Raw genomic sequence first — 19,241 nt, forward strand, 5'->3', positions numbered from 1 at the left:
CTGACTTTCGTGATTTAGCATCTACTACGAGCATAATTACAAATTAAAGAGCAGGCTAAATTTCAAACATGACTAGCAAAACAGGCCATGTTAAATGTGCTGCGTCAGGACATTTTTAATCTTTCCAGTTGCAAGTATAATCATGAACAATAGTACGAGCTTGGACGTACCAATTTCCTTTACAGCTCTAGCTAGGTAGCGAGATACGCGATATGTAACCTACATTGCGATCAGATATAAAAAGCTTAACATCTGGACCGTTCCTGCAGGGCCTTTCCATTTGTGAGCCAGATCCTGACTTTCCCCCATGGCTTTAAATTTGAGACCCATACGCCGTACCGGTCGATTTACAGACAGACGCCATGTTTGTTCGCTTTCCTGAAGTGGGAGTTTAGGCAGTACACGGGGGGGTGCTTGTGTCATTCCCGGCCAGTTAACCAATCAACGCAGAGCAAAAAAACATGCAACACCCACCCTAAACAGCCTGTTCAGCTTGAAGGGTAAAAAAACTCACCGGATTTATATATTTTTAAAAAGAAGTGCAATATTTTTTTCCTTTAAAAATCCTTATCAACATGTCTGGTAGACCTTGGGAATCTTTAATGACTACTCCCATAAATGAAACTGATTTACACAATAAGAAAGCCATGGGGCATGTCATATTTCAGTAAATATTACTTACTATTACTTTAAATACCAGGGTTCACTATTATTCGGTTAAGATGGGGCAGAAGATTCTACCTTCTTCAGTAAAATGGTGGTAATCTACAGGAAGCCTATAAAAAGAGCCAAAATAAAACTTCACGCCAAGAGAACAAGATCAGAGGGGAACTGTCTGGCAAAGCTTCACATTTTAGCCAAAACAGTTTGTGTTACCCGCACTGATCTAAGAACAGTTAGGCCTAAATTAAAGTCGTCTCAGGCAATCCTTTTCCAAGGGAGACACTGACCTTCCTGGCCACACAGAGCCCAAATAAAAACACTTAAATAAAACAAAAACATCTCTATTCTAACCTTATCTTCTTATTCACATCTCACACCAGAACCACAGCATTCAACAAACATTATAAACATAATCCAACACTACAAGGCCTAACGTGACAAGCATCAGGACCACTGAGAAACAGTGCACTTCACTAACAAAGTGTCTGGACTTCACTAAAAAAGAGTCTTGACTTCACTAAAGAGTCTGGAGTTCACTAAAGAGTCAATACTTCACTGAGGATGACACGTAGTTCCTCTCCAGTGTTAAATCAACTTTGACAGAATACGTATTAAGCTGAAAAAGAGTACGTTTACTCCCAGTTGGACTCATATATACTCTGCGAGTTTATAAACCAGAAAATACCTGTATGATAGTAACCTTCCTATCTGGAGCAGGACAAAAGCACGAAAGACCAAAGTGAACGCGAGCGGCAGTGCCTGCCGGCGAACACAGCAAATTTCAGAATAAATTCTGTGGACAGGTGAACCTGCACTGCACACATCTCCTGAGCTAATCTCCTCCTCTTCCCAGTGAAATCTAAGCTTAACTGCTAACCAAGAATGCCAATCAGCGACTGGCAACCACAACCACGATAAGCTCCCAAGACTGCAGCCAAGATGTGACCGGGTGCAACGAGAATATGCAACCCCAGTGAACACCTTGGTCTGTACACACCAAGCACCGTGCTGGCCAGGTCTACTCGTTTCCTAGGACTCATTTTAAAACTAATTTACACCCCTGCTCTCGTACACAGCACAACCCAAATGAAGGAGGCAACGTGGCGCTGGTAACTTTCCGTAACCAGGATCCCCGGAAGAGGCGAGCTGAACGCAGCTCGGTGGCGCGGTGACTGAGGGGCGAGGGGCGAGGGGCGGAGGGGCGCAGACTTACGGGGCATGATTCCCTGGTTCACCAGCTCCTCCCGGGTCCGTCTCTGCTGGAGCTTCAGCTGCAGCACTGCAAGGGGGTGAGAGAGGAGCAGAGAGTCAGTGCACACGCCCCAAAGCCCAAAAGCAGCCACCAGGCGACAGGGGGGCGGGGAGAGAGGAAGCGAGGCGCTACCCGGTGCGAGCGCTGGCCTTCCCCCGCCGCGGCGTCCCGTCGCAGAACCCCGGCACGGCTGAAACCGGGCCAGGCCGAACCTGAGGCGCAGGCTGACGACCCTGCTGAGCTCCCTGTGCCTCAGCCTCATGCTGACAGCAGCTTATCAGCCACAGGAGGGGAAACTAGCTAGGCTGATGGAGGGCATGCGCGCGGGGGGGGGGGACTTCCTGTTTCCCCAACTTCTTAAAAAAACGTTGAGTTTCTGAACATCTCACCACAGAGCGAGAGAGAGAAAGAGAGAGAGAGAGCGAGCAAGAGGGAGAGACGGAAAGAGAAAATAATGAGGGTGAGAATGTGTGTGAGTGTGTGAGAGAGCGAGGATGTGTGTGTGTGAGCGAGTGTGTGAGAGAGAGAGAGAGAGAGAGAGAGAGAGAGAGAGAGAGAGAGAGAGAGAGAGAGAGAGGAACTTCCGTGTAGCATACACAGCACTTGCATAGTCCCTTTCAGTGTTATCTAAAAACAGGAAGATGCACGGAAGTGTACAGTTTGATTCTAAAAGCAGAAAATTTATATAAATAAAACAGTTCTCACTGTGCAAACTGAAAACACTACAGCTATTGTGTGCCACCAGCAATGGAATTAAACCATTAAATTAAACCAGGAATTAATTGTACCTTACTGAACCCGTGTTCAGCAGTTGTCTACGATCATGAAAATGCACTTTTGTACGTCGCTTTGGATAAAAGCGTCTGCCAAATGAATGTAATGTAATGTAATGTAATCCCACCATAGTGTTCTGTTACAGGGCAGTAACCGGTCTGACTCAATAACGGACAACACGTTCGGTCCAATTAGAGAGATGATGATGATGATGAGAATGATGTCAGTGCAAAAAATGTGTCTTCTTTTCACGTGAAAACAAGAAGAATGACAAGTTCATCCGATGACACCGATCAAATGGATTAACACAGAATGTGTTGGCATCCAATCACCACACAAGTGTAAAGTCCAGCAGGCAGAAATGAAAAGTCCTGCAACGTGCTTCTTCCACCGGTGGACTCAGCCAGTTCATTTCACTGATTAGTTCATCTCCTGGCTTGAGAAATGTGCGAATTAGCTAATCCAGGTGATTGGAACAAAATAATACTGGGTAGGACTTCTACTTTCTGAACCTGGCTATTTTCCACCCTAGCCAATCACACATCACAATCTTCACATTATAATAAAAAAACAGCTGCAAAGAGGACGGCAGCTGAGTATTATTTGAGTTTTTCTCTTCGCTGTTTATGAGGAACTTCTAAACCATTAACCGCCTTAATCTGCGTGCTTGTGTCGGCGTGTACGAGCATATGAGTCACAAAATATTCTGGGCAGCACAGTCAGTTCAGGCCTCTGAAATCAAACGGTTCACACGCTGGAACAGGGGGCAAATGCACGTCGATCAATGAGTAGTGAGAACATCAGACGTGTGCAAGTCTGAACATGAAGCAGGAAGCTCGTGTGAAACAGAACCAAAGTGTCTCCATGCTTCAGAGCCGATAGCGCGCCATCAAAAGTCAGAAGCAGGGGAGCTGCGGGGTGGCGCGTCCCGTTAAGGCACAGTTATGCGCAGACGGGCCCGGCGGTCAGGTATCAAATCCTGGCCATCCCCAGGGCGATGCACGTTTGTGCTCCAGCGCCCCCCAGGGGACGGGAGGGCTCCAGCTGCGATGGCGGATCACGCGCTAGCGCTGATCACCGCTGATCGATCCACCGGCCATCCGCTGGGCTGCACATGCAGGGCCCAGTTCATGATAATGGATGTGTAAAGGTCTTCACCCGTGTGTGTGTGTGTGTGTGTGTGTGTGTGTGCGTGCGTGTGTCTGTTTGTGCGTGGGTGTGTGCGTGCTACAAAGACCACAAAGAAAGAAACCGTGTCTCAGGCCTATACTTCACACATCTGAGGTACTGCAAAATAAACAGTGACCGCGCCCACCACAAACAATGTACAAGATGAAGTCAGTGAGGCTTTAAAAGCACAGCCTTACTCCTGTGCATTTACAAAAAACACATGGGCTGGTCTGACTTTTCAGGTTTGGCAAGCGGTCCTGCACTGTCTGACCTCTCCATACTGATCTCTCTCTCTCTCTCTTCCCCAAACCCCCCCTCCCCCGCAGTCTCACACTCCACCTCTCCCTCCTTCATTTCCATTTCTGTCCCAACTGTAACACTGAGAAACACAACCTCCCTCCGAGCGGCTGATGGATTAAAAATATTCCTGCAAATCAAGACGCACACTGCTGGCACACTGCAAGTCTGAGAAACGGAAATCTGGGGGAATCTGCAAAGACAAGAGCACCGAACAGCAAATGGCTGTTCAAAACTGCGGAAGCCATCACTTGTCTTCACCATGTACCACAGTACATTGCACATGTGTGTGGGTGTGGATGTGTGCGTATATATGTGTGTGTGTATGTATGTGAATGTATGTGTGCGTGTATATATGTGTGTGGATGTGTGTGCGTGTGCGCATGTATGCGTGTGTGTATATATGTGCGTGTGTGTATGTGTGTGCACATGTATATATGTGCGTGTGTGTGCATGTGTATATATGTGTGTGTGTACGTGTATATATGTGCATGTGTGTATGTGTGTGTGTGTACGTGTATATATGTGCATGTTTGTATGTGTGTGTGCACGTGTATATATGTGCGTGTTGGTGTGTGTGTGTGTGTGTGTGTGTACGTGTATATATGCGTGTGTGTGTGTGTGTGTGTGTGTGTATGTGTATATATGTGTGTGTCGGTATGTGTGTGTGTGTGTGTGTGTGTACGTGTATATATGTGTGTGTCGGTATGTGTGTGTGTGTGTGGTGTGTGTGTGTGTGTACGTGTATATATGTGTGTGTGTGTGTGTGTGTGTGTGTATGTGTATATATGTGCGTGTTGGTATGTGTGTGTGTGTGTGTGTGTGTGTACGTGTATATATGTGTGTGTGTGTGTGTGTGTGTGTGTGTGTGTGTGTGTGTACGTGTATATATATGTGTGTGTGTGTGTGTGTGTGTGTACGCGTCAGACACCACCACCTGTACTGACCCGGCTCGAGCCCACTGACATTCTACAGGCAGAGGAGACACCCGGTCCGGTCCAGAGCCGCCAGGCCGGTTTAACATCCAAACTCTCAGCCACGGCTCAGCGCGGCACCCAGCCCGCACCCAGCCCGCACCCAGCCCGCACCCAGCCCGACCGCCAGCCCGCACCCAGCCCGCACCCAGCCCAACCGCCAGCCCGCACCCAGCCCGCACCCAGCCCGACCCCAGCCCGCACCCAGCCCGCACCCAGCCCAACCGCCAGCCCGCACCCAGCGCCCGCACCCAGCCCGACCGCAGCCCGCACCCAGCCCGCACCCAGCCCGCACCCAGCCCGACCGCCAGCCCGCACCCAGCCCGACCGCCAGCCCGCACCCAGCCCGCACCCAGCCCGACCGCCCAGCCCGCACCCAGCCCGCACCCAGCCCGCACCCAGCCCGACCGCCAGCCCGCACCCAGCCCGCACCCAGCCCGACCGCCAGCCCGCACCCAGCCCGCACCCAGCCCGACCGCCAGCCCGCACCCAGCCCGCACGCCAGCGGGCCGCCGGGCCAGACGGGCGACCGTATCGAGTGAACCGCGGGAGCGCCCGCCCCACAGCGCAGCGAAAACAAAACCGTACATCACCGCGGCTGCCAGGTGTCAGGGACCGCTTCTGCGGCTTTCAACGGCGCCCTATTTCCAGAGTGCATGCGTAACACGAGTCCCCACCTTCCCTCAGGCTGTGACAGGCATGCTTCCCGTAGCCCAATCGCAGCGCTCGCTTCTCCAGGCCCTCTCGGATTGGTGGAGCCCTCAGGGAGTCGGGCTCAATTCGGAGGCGGGGATTGGTGTCCAGCATGGCGAAAAAGTCTCGTTTGAAAATAAATCTTACGGAGAATCCCGGGCGAGGTCCCGCAAAAGCGACGCCCACCGCAGAGAAGCTTCTCTGAGTCCCTCACGCAACGGTTAAAGACCTTAATGCATACAGCTCTCGGCAAAAAAACAACAACAATAATAATAATAATAATAATAAACTTGTTTGAGAAATAAATGAATCGTATTAAAGTAAATAAATCCCTTCCGCGCCGCTTATCCTTTGGGGAAAATCCAAGGAAGGTTTGTAAAATACATCACTCTGCGATACAGAGAGCAGTCGGGTGCAAACACAGCCGACGTGATCGGCGAGCAAAACAACGCGCAGAGTTCCGATCCACTGAATCGACACACACAGAAAAAAGAGATGAAGGGAAAAGAAAAAGACGGCTGTTTCCCTGCAGGTTTGGGCCGGTCTCCGTCTCTCTGTGTCTGTGGAGCTCGGGGCCGCGGAGGCGTGGAGGCTGAGAGCTGGGAGGCAGCAGCAGTCTCACAGAGGCAGAGGACACGGCGAGTGGGAGAGTGGGAGAGCTGTCCGTCTGTCTCTCGCTCTGTGTGTCTGGGGTGGGCGGCGGGGAGGATCAGATGAGGCTCTGCGGCACAGCTGCTGGTCCAGTCATTCAGACCAGCGCTCCTGTCACTGACAGGGCTCACACGGCCCCGCCCCCTCTGGTGCGCACACACACCCACACACACACACACACATACATGTGCGCGCATGTACAAACACACACACACACGTGCGCACATGTACAAACACACACAAACACACACGTGTGCACGTGTACAAGCGCACACACACACACTCATGCACAAACATACACACACACACACACACACACACACAGTTCACAATTCACCTACAGTCATGCTTAGTCCACAATTTACTCTCAATGCAATGGCTGGGAAAGCATTTTTAACAGATGTATTTCATATCGCTTTCTTACTATTGTGATTGTGACATCATAACCAGGCACCAAAATATGCAGGCATTTAAAAAAGTGTAGTCCTGTTGTCCATATGGACTACACCACCTCAGCTGCCTAACATAGAGAGTAAAGTCAGCGGACAGTAATGATGGTGATTGACACAGCTGCTGAGACCTCCCTCAGTATTAATGCAATTGTACGTATCAGTGAAATATGAGTTTGGGTTGAATACATGCGCACAGAAGCGACGAGGCTTCAGTGAGGTAGGACTGCGCCTGCTGACGTTAGCTCAGCTAGCACCTGACAGGCTAGCGTGCCAGCTAGGGAAAGGAAGGGAAGCCTGCAAACATCAGCCCCCTCTCCCCTTTCCCCCCTGCATTTTTAAACCGTGCGTAATAAGCGTTCACTGCAAATATCTGCACACGCTTCCTCCTCAGCTCACTGTAGTCAAAGGGGATGGAGCTGTCTCTGAGGGGATTAACAGGGCTTGTGAACTGGAGACACCTGCGACAGCCGTCAGGAGAAATAAACACTCGTCAGCTGTTCGCTCTGACGAGAAGCAGGAAACACAATCGGCTTTGTGACAGACCCGTACGAGTGCGCCGCATGACGACATAAAGCTGGAGAAGGGCTCATTAAATGTGACCGTGACTCTGAATTCTGCATAAAATTACAGCAACCGATTCCAAGAGCATTTGCGTGTGTGTGTTTGTGTGTATGTGTGAGTGAGTGAGAGAGAGAGAACGAGTAACAACGAGTAACAAAGCAAAAAAAAAAAAATTAACAACAAAATGGAGTGTAAAAAGTGAAGCCAGTGGTTCCAGACAGCACAGAGCTGTGTGGTAAAGGCTGTGTGTCGGTACAGGGGAAGCACATCACAGACATAATCCTTTACACTACGAGCGCAGCGTGTGTAACTCCACTTGGGGAGTTAGAGTCCAGCAGTCGAACCCCGGGGTGACACGGAAGAGCGACCAGCCTGAACTACAACACCGGGGGAACCTGTGCAACAAATACACTGTTGGTGACACAAATGCATGCTGGGTAACTGCACACAAATTCAAACATTTCCTTCTTTTTGCAGCCTACACCCCAGTCCGGAGTGGGATAAACAACAGCCATATTAACCGGCCAGTCCGGGCCATCCACAGGAGAGGCTTCTCCAGAATGTTAGCCCCGCCCCCTGTCCCTCCAGGGGTCTCTCTGTTTTAAATAGCACAGCCAGCTGGCCAAGAGTCTAAATCCATCCTAACATCACCTGTGCATCACTGGATTGAGTTACTCTCAGACAGCCCTGCAATCAGAGAGAGCAAGGGGAAGGCACACGCACGCAAGCATGCACGCACACACACACACACACACACACACACACGCAGACACGCACACGCAGGCGCGCGCACACACACACACGCAGGCATGCACACACACACGTAGACGCGCAGGCATGCACACACACACGCAGACGCGAACACACACACACACGCAGACGCGCAGGCATGCACACACACGCAGACGCGCGCGCACACGCACTCCCATGCACACATACACACTCACACATGTATTCACTCACAGACGAGCACATTCCCACTTACGCACACATGAGCAAACATTTACAAAAAAAAAAAACAAACAAAAAAACCCCCCTATAGAAACAGAAATGCTGATGTAGTTCCAATGTTGGCCACCAGAAGGCACAGCACTGCGTACACAGCCCTGCTGCACCACAGAACCTTTTATTGATCTAAATTCCTCAGGCATTGATAGTCAACCTCCACCCCTCCTACACACATTCCCCAAAGACAATATGCTAACAAACAGTGGGCAGGGGGCCGAGAAAGAGCTGAACTAATGTTTAACACACAAGGTGTTAAACCAACATTCCCTGCTGTGTCCACCAGAACTGTACACTAGCAATACCCTTCCCAGAATTCAACAGAAAAAAGGCTAATTTCAGAATGCATGCAGCAGTACCAGCATCCTGCACCGCTCAAAAGCATAAGCACACATGCTGGTTTGGTCCTTCACCATTACCAGATTTGTTTACTTGTGCTCTGAGAGAATGGTCACATGACGGATTTGCCTTGCTGGTCTCACCGATGTGGAGTTGAGTAACCCTGATCATTATCACTGAGCCTGCATGTGCAATCTTCAGCTGCACCTCACCTATGCAACAACCACAGGAAACCTGCAAACAGGAAAACCCGAACTGAATCTGCACAGAGCCGACCTGGACCTGCTCAAACCCAGGCTGAGTTTGCGCAGGTCCAGGCTGGGTTTGAGCAGATTCAGTTCAGGTTTTCCTGCAGATTCAGTTCGGGTTTTCCTGTTTGCAGGTTTCCTGTGGTTGTTGCATAGGTGAGGTGCAGCTGAAGATTGCACATGCGGGCTCAGTGATAATGATCAGGGTTACTCAACTCCACATCGGTGAGACCAGCAAGGCAAATCCGTCATGTGACCATTCTGCACAGATCCGACCTGGACCTGCTCAAACCCAGCCTGGACCTGCGCAAACCCAGCCTGGACCTCCCCAAATACAGTCTGAACTTGTTCAAATCCACCGGCTCAAATATGGTTTGAATATGCACAAATCCAGCCTGGAACAATTGGGCCTACTCAAACCCGGCCTGGACCTGCTCAAATATGGTCTGGACTTGCACAAATGTGGTCTGAACCTGCTGAAACCCAGCCCGGATGTGGACCTGCACAAAAACAGCCTAAACCAGCTCAAACCGGTTCTGGACCTGTGCAAATCTGGTCACAATCGCGTATTAAAGTCTGTCATTCTCAGAACAAACGTTCCGGTTTTTCCTGGAACAAGACGACAGTCCTACAAGTTAATAAGTGGCCTTGAATGACTCCACTTGGGTCCACACAAACCCTTACCTGAACTATTTCCTTACAGAGCAACCGGAGGCAAATTTACTAAGAAATGGTGCTGGCAAAACACAGGCATTCACAAATGCTGGAATTCCTATGGACCCACATTCACACCCAGCAACTGAATCTCATGCGCACGCTCTTGTTGCACACAGGCAAACACACACACATGCACAGTTGAAACACTGAGTAAGGTGTGTCCCGCTGACTGTAGAACGTGTGCATAATCCTGTGTGTGTGCATATGTGTGCGTGTGTGTGTGTGTGTGTGTGTGTGCACGCGTGTGTGTGTGTGTGCGTATGCTTATGCGTGTGCGTGCGTATGCATATGTGTGTGTGTGTGTGTGTGCGTGCGTGGTGTGTGCGTGTGGTTGTGTGCGTGCGGTGTGTGCGTGTGTGCGTATGCGGTGGTATGGTGTCGTGTGCGTGTGTGTGCAGTGAACTGTAGCTAAGAGAGCAGATCTCTGTTAGTGCTGGCATGGAAACTGGTTCAGATAAAATGCCAGAGGAAACCAAACAGAAGCGTGGTCGTTCTCCACATCACTTCCTCATTATTTTATTCCTCCTCTCTGTTCAGTTTCTTCCTCTGTCTGCGAGGGGAGGGGGGTCAGCTGCCCCCCCCCACACACAACAGCAGCCATACAGGCGCCCGGTCAGGCCCTAATGCTGTCCTCCCCACAGCACCAAAATTCCACACATTTCATCTGTACAACTGCCCTGAATAAAGCTCAGCCAGGATACACATGCAGCGTGCAACAGTTAAGCCCACTACTGGTCACCGAGATAAACTCAGCCAAAACAGCTCCCCACCAGAAAGGAGTGTGTGTGTGCATGTAGGTGTGCACGCATGCGTGTGTGTACTTGTGTGTGCATGTACGTGCGTTGTGTGTGTATGTGTGCAAGTGTGCGTGTGTGCGTATGTGTGTTTGCGTGTGTATCTGCATGTGTGTTTGTGTGTGTGTGTGTGTGTGTGTGTGAGGAGAGGGCCCTCTACCTGTCACTATGCAAACACAGGCCCTACACTAGTACTGCAGTCACTGTGAAGCCCCACACCAGGGAGAGACACGAGACAGGGTGCCACAGTGGCTGGGACCAGCAGTCTGCTTTTTAACAAACCCTGTTTTTCAGTACAGGTGGAAATGACAGGCCATGTTGTCCCGGCAACGGATCAGTAACTCAAAAGCAATGGTGCACACAAAAAATTAAAAAGTACAAAAACAAAAAAAAAACACTAAATAGCAGAGCTGAAGAGCATTCCAGGTCATCTCTGACCCCTCAACACTTTGTGCTCCCCCCTCTTTTCCTCCATCTCTCCATCTCTCTCTCTCTCTCTCAGCACACACGTAATTACGTAATAATGCTAAACTCTCCCTCCCTTCAGCCACAGCTACTCCATCTCAGAGAATCACAACAGGTTTAAACCTTCCTGCTGTCGGCTACAGTGTTTAAATGAACACGTACCCAGCAGCACCCTCTGTCCCACAGGCTTAACCTGTGTAAGACTGACACACAGGTGCGCACACTCACCACACACACACACACCCACCCAAGAGTGCGGGCATGCACGCACACACACACGCACACACACGCACACACACTCACTCATAGTCCTGCTGCAACCTGTCTGGTGAAATGACGATCCTTTGGGAAGAGCTATGCCTGGGGGTGTGAGGGAGGGAGGGGTCATGTGACAAAGAAAAATGGACGCCACGCATCTGAACTCTGGACGCCACATCTGAAGTGTGCAGAGTCCTGAGGGTGATTCTGGGAAATGAGGAAAAGAACTGCCCCCTCTAACATACACCTATTAACAAAATGAAAGGCATCGACGGATAAAACTACAAAATAACTGACCTACTTCAGTAAATTGTCTGCTTCGTTTGCTTTTCCACCCAACAAGGTAGTGACATTGTCTACAGAGGAAGCTGCTCGCTCAGTGAGAGCGAATCCCTGAATGAGTGAGGGAATGGATGAGCGAGTGAGGGACCAGCGAGAGAATGAGCGAGTAAATGTGTGAGTGAGAGTGCATACTGCAGAACAGCAGGGGAACGCACAGGCTGGCTCAGGCCTGAAACAGCCTGCACTGGAGGGCCAGCAGCGATACTGGAATGAGACCCCGGGTCAGCGGCACGAGCTCACCGTTCTTCCTCTCCCGGATGGGCAGCAGGTTGGGGGCGGGATGCAGCGACAGCTCCTGCAGCTCATTGGTCACCGCGTCGCTCTGCGGGCTGGGGGCGGAGCCAGGAGCGCCGCCGCCGGCCGCCGTGCCGTCAGGTCTCGGCTCCGCCCCGGCGTGGGAATCCATCTTGGCTGAAGAAGGGGGAGGCGCAGACGGCAGGAGACAGGCTGTCCTAACAAATGAGCAAACAGAACAGAAATAGTGAATGAAAATGTTTTAAGCATGAGAAGCGAGAAAAGCCCTCCCCTCACATTTCCCCGCCCCCATGCATCACCCAGCCATGCCCACCCATGCTGTGACACAAGCTGTCACCACAGCAACACCGCATCATCACATGACTGTCAAGATTCTGCTGAAGTCATCACTGTGTTCAGTGCACACTGCACCAATCCCAATACACACCGCAGTGTTCAGTGCACTGAGCCCAATACAAACTGCAGTGTTCAGTGCACTGATCCCAATACACACTGCAGTGTTCAGTGCACTGATCCCAATACACACTGCAGTGTTCAGTGCACTGACCCCAATACACACTGCAGTGTTCAGTGCACTGACCCCAATACACACTGCGATGTTCAGTGCACTGGTCCCAATACAAAACTACAGTGTTTAGTGCACTGACCCCAATACACACTGCAGTGTTCAGTGCACTGATCCCAATACACACTGCAGTGTTCAGTGCACTGATCCCAATACACACTGCAGTGTTCAGTGCACTGATCCCAATACACACTGCAGTGTTCAGTGCACCCTACCCCAATACACACTGCAGTGTTCAGTGCACTGTCTCCAATACACACTGCAGTGAAGTGTCGGCTGTGCTCCTCAGTGTTTGGTGAAAGAGATGAAGCTCCAGCACTTACAACCGGTCATGTTGAGACGTGCCAGCAGACTCCCCCCCGTCTCCCCATCTCTCTCTCTTTCTCTCGTGCAGCGATGTCTGTACTCACACTCATTCACGGTGCTACTGCCCCTTCTCTCTCAGGTCTAACCCAGAGTCCTGGGGCTCACATTCATTCACAACACCAGAGGATGGACTGCCAGGCCCCGCCCTCATGCCCCTCTCCCTGCCCCTCCCCATCGATCTGCCCCTGAGCCCTGGTGACCACCTGGTACAGGAGCCCACCAGGAAAACCGTTACTGTAAGAACACACCACAGCAACTCCCACTGCCTGGGCCTGTTCACTGCAGGAAGATCAATCAGCCAATCGGACGAGAGCAGGGCCTGGCAGGAACGAAAGCCTGCCGACTCAGCTGCTCTTCGGCCCCAGAGTTCAGCTGCCCTACTCTAATCAGACTCAACTAGGAGCCGCAGAGCAGGTCTACGCGGCCGGGCAGGTCCCTCCCCTTATGATCCTGTGTGCAGTTCGGCTTTTTCAGTTACAAGATAAACCTCCACGGCAATCTGCTCGTCCCGAAAAACCGGTCCCAGAGCGCGGCGCAGGTCAGTGTGCAAACTCAGTCCCGCCGTTCACCGAGGAACACCCCGCTGGCGCGGAAACCGCCATTCATCTTTCGGGAAGACGGGGCACGACGCTTCAGATCAGCAGCAGTGATGTCCGCCATCGTGACCCTCAAGCTGAGAACGTCTTCTGATGGAACAGCTGAGCCACAGACTCCAGGAAGAGGAGGGCTATGAGCTGGCAGGACTCAGAGGCAGATCCGTTTCTTTCATTCGCATCTACTGCTGCTGATTAATATTTTTATGGTTTCTTGCCGCCTTTAATTAATTATCCCACTTCCTTATTTTTGGCATCTCTAACAGACATATTCCAAGTCTACATGTCCATGTCATGCCAGCATAGGAACAAAAGTATTACCATGGAAATGCTGAAACACACATAGATTGTATATTAAGGGAACATATACTTACCCCAAAATAAGCCAGAACGCAGAATGGTTTTGGATGTTTTTTTATTTTTAAATCGGCAACCATGTCTGCAGGACATCGCTAGCATAATAGCATGCGTGCCGCTGCTGCGAATCTTCAGCCCATTTCACATTTGTGAGCCACCTTTGCAGGAAAAGCCTGATCCTGCGCTCTTTGGCGACAACAAAAGCAACAGGAAACAGCCAATCAGAGCGGAGGCCAAATATGAACGTCCCGGCACTGAGGCAACACCACCCGTGCGTGTGTGTATGTGTGTGCGTGTGTGTGTGTGACATCACTGCGAGTTAAAGTATGAAAACAGGCCTGACAAACCAAACCTGGGAGAAGAGCAGGCCTGACACCCCCACCCTTGGGAAAGAGCAGACCCGTCACTGTAGCACCAGCGCACTTTAGCTGTAGCAGTACGAGTGTGTGCATGTGTGGGCACGCTTCTTTTGTTTACATATTTCCCAGGCGTACCCTGCTGTCAGCTTTCAAAAACTTATGAGAATAAAGTTTACTCGCTGCAAAAACAGATACTGTCCCACTGTGTTATTTTCATTTGTCAAATATCATGCAAATTAGCACAAGGAACTGAACCGAAGTTAACAGAGTGACAACTTTGGTATTTCAGTTCAGGTTTACTGGCCAAGAGGGAGGGGAAGTTCTGTGCCAAACATTTTTGTTTTTCTTGCAGCCTAACAGGATTTTCAGGAATATTTAATGGATTCTTTTTTAACACCTATCACTTATTTAAGCTTGTCCATAGTAATAGCTCGCCTAAATATTTATTTATTTTTTTACATTTTCTGTGCCGGGATCGGGTGCTTTTGACTGCACTAGTCTGAAACTACACTTATCTCGAGCGCTTCATAGTTCAAAGACAGTGCAGACATCACAGGCTGAGTCGCGGTCCACAGTACGGTTCACACACATCTCTTTGATGAGTGCGAGAGAACAGCAACAAGAGATCAGAGAGGCAGATTAGATTAGCATGATCACTTTGCACTGCATTTAGCATTTAGGCATTCTGCAGATGTTTTTATCATGTAGCTTACATTTTCTTTCAGCATACAACCCATATACGCCGCTGGATAATTACTGAAGGAACTTGGGCTAAGCTCCTCGCTCGGGGATAATGCAGGAAGTGAACGTGTAACCCCTGAATCACAAGCACAGGTCCATAACCACGACTGCCACACTTTAACTGCATGTTGAATGTTATACGCTTACAATGTGTTTCCATGCCGTAACAACCTGAGCTAGTGCTAAAACAAACTCTTACCACTTCTCATGATACGGCAATAAAGTTTCTGAATCTTGAGTTGAGACTGGACTTAGGGCCATGAGCACGTTGAAGAGCACGTTTTAAAAACCACGACGTTCAACGAAACATTACGAACAAGCAGAAAAATTGAATCTCTATTACTGCATTCACAGTCAACAAAAGTGTTTTCATACTCATCTTCTCAAATCAAATTTCATATGCAAACAGCCGTTTACCATATCCTGTGCAACTACAGGAAACATGCAGATTCACTTTAAATCTTCAGAAATGCAGTTTTCCTCCTGCGGTGAATACAACAAAACATTCCCTTTAAATGTGGCAGACATTGCTGAAGTAATCATATTGTTTAGATTTAATATAAAACCTAACTGTTCACTCAGGGTGGCGCTGTGATTTCTGGGAAGGAATGGGCCAACTCTTAAAAACAGTCTACTGGGGAAAACACTATTTACTCAAGACTCGGCAAAGCTGACTCATTGCATCGATTATGTTCAGATGAAGAAGACCTCCCATGAGATTCCAGTTAACCAATGACTGCTGCTCCTCAACATCAGCTGACTAACTGGAAATTTATTGCATTTTTTAAATTATGGTCATTACATAACTGGTGTTCTGGGAGGGGAGGCTAAGCCAAAAAAAATGGGAGGAGAAGATGAGTTTTAAATTTCCAATTCCAAACAACTAATGACATCGCCAGTAGTCAATCACTCTGCACCTCCAGTGGGCAAAAACACACCTGAAAGATCAAGTGTTATGCATTTAAAAAAAATCCTGACAGAGTGGAAGAGCAGGAGATGCCCTCGGTCAGGGCTACTGGGCCTTGGCATAGCTGGCAGCATCACTGTCACTAGGGATGATGTCACAATGCCACAATGTAATCTAAACCAATCAGCATGCCACCTTAAGACCGATCAATTTGCATTGGGTGTTCCGTCCCCGCGAAGAGGCAATCACAGCATGGTGAACGCAGTCTAAGAGGTGCACAAACAAAGTGTACTTATTTGTTTACCCAGTCAACGTTTTTTTTTCTCTCAATCTAACAGTCTATTGTACTTTGGAGCACCGATATGCTCTGGCGTAGAGATGAATGAAATGCTTCAGGAAACTCCGGCAAGGCAGAGCAGTGCTCATATAACGCCATCAGTCAGATCAATATCCTTTACGTTTAACTGCTTGGCCCATACAGTGGAGGACATAAGATGTGAAAATATAATTTAAAGATAAAAGACTTCTCAGCAAATAAGACGAGGAGAAGCTGAGTATGTGTAATAAGAACAGAGGTTTTGAGAATGTGGAGACATAATACTCTGGAGCATAAAGCAAATGAAAATGTGAGTGATTACCACAGACTGAGAGAGCAGCAAAGAGTAGGTACCTGGCTTATATCCTGTGTAACAGGGGGAAGATGGGCATGTCCATTTCAGCCGGGCTACATTCACTGCAAGCAAAGGAAGAACGCTTTTAAAACAAATACACGAGAAAAAGAAAAAAGGAGACAACAGCTCACAGCGCTGACAGCCATTTTATTTCCGATAAGCCTGTCGTGATGCTGGCTGACTCGCGGCAGTTTCACTCAATTAGCAAGGGATGGAATCAGGGCGAATCGTCCTCTCGCTGGTACACAGGAACAGACACGTCAAGATTACTTGATGAAAAATTGTATTTTTTTTTACAGAAAGGATAGGAGGCAGTCCATAGGAGGATGCCTTAGGGCCTCATTAAATGAAAAGAATGACACCCCACAGTTCGATAACTACTTTACTGACAGGCAAACAGTAAAATACCTCAGCAAAGTAAACACCCAGTCAAGCCATTATGCAGCTATGACTGCAGTGATCTCTCTAGTGTCTGAACGACAGGTGAGTCACTGGCCTGGATCCGACACTTCACTCTATCTCACAATTAATCTCTCTGTGATTAAAAATTTCATTACACTGCCACAGCATAAAATGTAAGTATACATGGAAAACAATAAATATAAATAAAGAATAAATTCAGCCAAGGTGATCTCTGCACAACTCTAAGGTCGTTCACTACCTGTTCTATTTTAGAGGCAGTATATTAATACTGCTTTGACCCAATTCAGGAACAAGTAACACACAAGTTCTCCTTCATGCGAAAATGCGCTTTGCCATTTCATTTCATGTCCCATGTGAAAAGTGCCACCTCCCCGATCACAGAAGGCCAACGCGGCTTTTTAGAGGATGTGTTTTGTGGTCGTGAGAAAAGCAAAAAGTGAAGTCGGTGAGATACAATCAGCACTGCTCCGGTTCAGAAGCTAACGTAACACACACCAAACGTGGGACAGTTTAAGCATCAAAAGAATGACTGTTTAAGGAAGCAGTAAAATCTCGCATCGCCAACTGCACGACCAGTGTTGCTACGAAACGTAGATGTAGTATCTTGCCATTTACAGCAGTCGGTCTCTTTTGTGATCATTTAAAGCCTCGAATTCCAGTGGAACCAGTTGTATTACATAATATTAATATCCTAGGGCCTTTTTCATACATAAAACGCGTTTATGGGAATGTAAGTTAAGACATCCAAGCCTATGGAAATAAATTGAAAAAAATTGTGTCAAATTAATAAAAATGCTAGCCGACGTGCCTTGCATCGTGTTAATAAAGGCACCCCAATTTTGACCCTTTGAAGAATGTCCAAGAAAAGACCGGAGTGCCATTTCACAGCTTATAGTCGGTGCTTAAGTATTAAGATATTTATCTCGCTTGGCAACTTAAGCATGCAGTTTTCTGGTTGCGTTCAGGCATTCTAAGATCGCTAATCACCATGGCTAGCTTGCTGGTTAAAATAAGCGTTTAAATAATATATCGTTAACCATAGCAGACTGGCAAATATAACACAAAGACTCACCTTAACTTGCTATTTACTCCAATGCATTGTTCCGCAGTAGCTCGATGCGCACTGAAAGCCAGATTTCCCAGCCATGTAACCAACACCCCCACCAGCTAATGTCAGCTAAAACTGGCGAGGAAGCCAGCCAAGTTAACCAGCTAGCTACACCTCGTCGTCAGTACTGTCACGCTCTCTCCATACACAGTATTGTGTGTTCTTTAAAATCGGAGTGATCGAGTGAATGCAATTATTCGTACGTGTGTTTCTTGTTTTTTTATTAAACTGTTATCGTCCATGTATTGTCACTGTTGTTTTGATGAACGTGCTTGTTCTCCCCCTTGCTTTCCCGTACTCTGCCATAGCTACTTCCGATTTACACAAAACTTCAGCCGGAAATCCCGCCCATTTCACATTTGTTGCCGCCACAGAGTGCAAAGTTCATCCAATCATGAACGGCTCCTGCCTGGACAGACGTCGGCTAATGTCCAGTCACAACTTTACAGGCTTTATGCCGCGATTAACTTTTGGGCTGTCTTAAGGGCAATGACGTAGTTAGAATCCAATAAGAACACACGTTACTTTTAGCAGAGGTAATATTTACACCAATGACCAATCCCACCGTGATCCAGTGTTCCACGAAAACACGCAAGCCAATGGGAAAGAGGAGATAGTTTTTGGTTGAGGTAAATGTCAACAATACATAAACTCCGTCGTAGATGCGTAGGTATGTTCTGACGAATCTTTAGCAAAATAAACCATTTACAAGTCAGTGCACAAGCAGGAATCCATTTGTCCTCCTGAATTTTAAGGTGTTGTGAATGTGCAACAACGGCTTCAGGTCGCTAGCTTCATACCTAAGATCAAAACGAAAAGTCGTTATTAGGATAATACTAGCTACTAGGTTGTAAATCAAGGCACCGTTCAGATTTCCCGTTATGGACCAATAATAACGTGATAAAAATACGTTTAATTAAAGGGGGGAAAGAGCGGAACGTTTATAGCATAATCAAAAGAAAAGAATAACAGTCTACATAAATTAAATATGATCAATTGGCAAGCTTCTCTTTGCCACCTGATGAGCAACTTTAGCTTATAATAAAGTTCGCCATCTAGTGGGTAATATGCGTGATTCATCATTCTACGAGAGCACTCTTGAAAACTACCGAGTTTTCGACATTCAAGTTGTGCCATTAAGGCTTTTAACTAAATAAAATAGAGTTGCGTTGAGAATGGAGTCAAACTGCAGCCACAACAAAACTTACAATGCTATTTATTCCGCTCCATTTTCCATTATG

At 48.3% G+C, this 19,241-nt stretch overlaps 1 protein-coding gene across 3 annotated transcripts in view; it reads right to left on the bottom strand.

Moving 5' to 3' along the window:
- Positions 1-19,053, bottom strand: part of mrtfaa (myocardin related transcription factor Aa) — a 35,502-nt gene extending 16,449 nt beyond the window's left edge. The window contains exons 1-4 of one of the 3 annotated variants that reach the window (XM_064314164.1): positions 17,965-19,053; positions 16,469-16,531; positions 11,896-12,107; positions 1,877-1,942 (exon numbers count right to left, since the gene is read on the bottom strand). In XM_064314164.1, the coding sequence (XP_064170234.1) occupies positions 1,877-1,942; positions 11,896-12,061 (232 nt within the window). In that variant the 5' untranslated portion in view covers positions 12,062-12,107; positions 16,469-16,531; positions 17,965-19,053. Of the gene's footprint in view, positions 1-1,876; positions 1,943-2,047; positions 2,212-11,895; positions 12,108-16,468; positions 16,532-17,964 lie in introns of those variants that run through there. The other 2 variants (XM_064314165.1, XM_064314166.1) reach the window with 2 other exon arrangements.
- Between the last annotated feature and the right edge of the window lie 188 nt (positions 19,054-19,241).

Source organism: Anguilla rostrata, chromosome 17 (assembly GCF_018555375.3).
Source record: "Anguilla rostrata isolate EN2019 chromosome 17, ASM1855537v3, whole genome shotgun sequence".
In the NCBI taxonomy this organism is placed as follows: domain Eukaryota; kingdom Metazoa; phylum Chordata; class Actinopteri; order Anguilliformes; family Anguillidae; genus Anguilla; species Anguilla rostrata.